At 57.3% G+C, this 579-nt stretch overlaps 1 protein-coding gene across 1 annotated transcript in view; it reads left to right on the top strand.

The window, feature by feature from the left end:
* MRM1 (mitochondrial rRNA methyltransferase 1) overlaps positions 1–551 on the top strand; it is a 23,406-nt gene extending 22,855 nt beyond the window's left edge. The window contains exon 5 of the mRNA XM_014590122.2: positions 157–551. Within this exon, the coding sequence (XP_014445608.1) occupies positions 157–227 (71 nt within the window). The 3' untranslated portion in view covers positions 228–551. The remainder of the gene's footprint in view (positions 1–156) is intronic.
* Positions 552–579: the final 28 nt, after the last annotated feature.

Here is a 579-nt window from a genome sequence, read left to right as displayed (position 1 = left end):
TTTCAAGCTGCCAGGTCTGGGACTTGAACTGCAGTCAGCCGTGTGGGAGTCCAGTACCTTAATCACTACATCACCTGCTGGCCCCTGGACAATTTCTTTAACTTCTAGGGTTCTAATTTTCCTCATCTGAGCAAGGGGCTATCGCCTCTCTTGCAGGATTTTCTGCGATGACCATAGCAGGTGCCTGGGACCTGCAGGTGTGCAGTATATGCAGCAACCAGAATTAACCCGATAATTGCCTCTCTCCCGTCTCAGAGGCCATGACCTGAGCCACCTGCACATGCCCTGTCTCCTGGTGACCACATCCCACTGCCCTTGGCCCCCACCAGCCCTCTACCTGGGAGAACCTCAGTGCCTCATCTCCAAGGGTTGGGGATCCAGATCTCTGGATCCAGAACCCAGCTTGGTCATGGCGAACTCCCAAGCCAGCTCAGAACCGTCTCTGTACTGGCTGGCAGGGGCTGGCTGGTGGTCTGATGCCGCAAGTCTCCATTCTCCATCTCTGCCTGTCCCTGAGGCTGCCGACCTTAGGGTTTCCCAGCCCTCCTGCCCTGCACCCCCTCCTGCCCTGCACCCCCT

This window comes from Tupaia chinensis, unplaced genomic scaffold (assembly GCF_000334495.1).
Source record: "Tupaia chinensis unplaced genomic scaffold, TupChi_1.0 Scaffold000407_4, whole genome shotgun sequence".
Taxonomy (NCBI): domain Eukaryota; kingdom Metazoa; phylum Chordata; class Mammalia; order Scandentia; family Tupaiidae; genus Tupaia; species Tupaia belangeri.
Note: the sequence above shows the minus strand (reverse complement) of the source record. Positions and strands in the feature narration are given on the sequence as shown.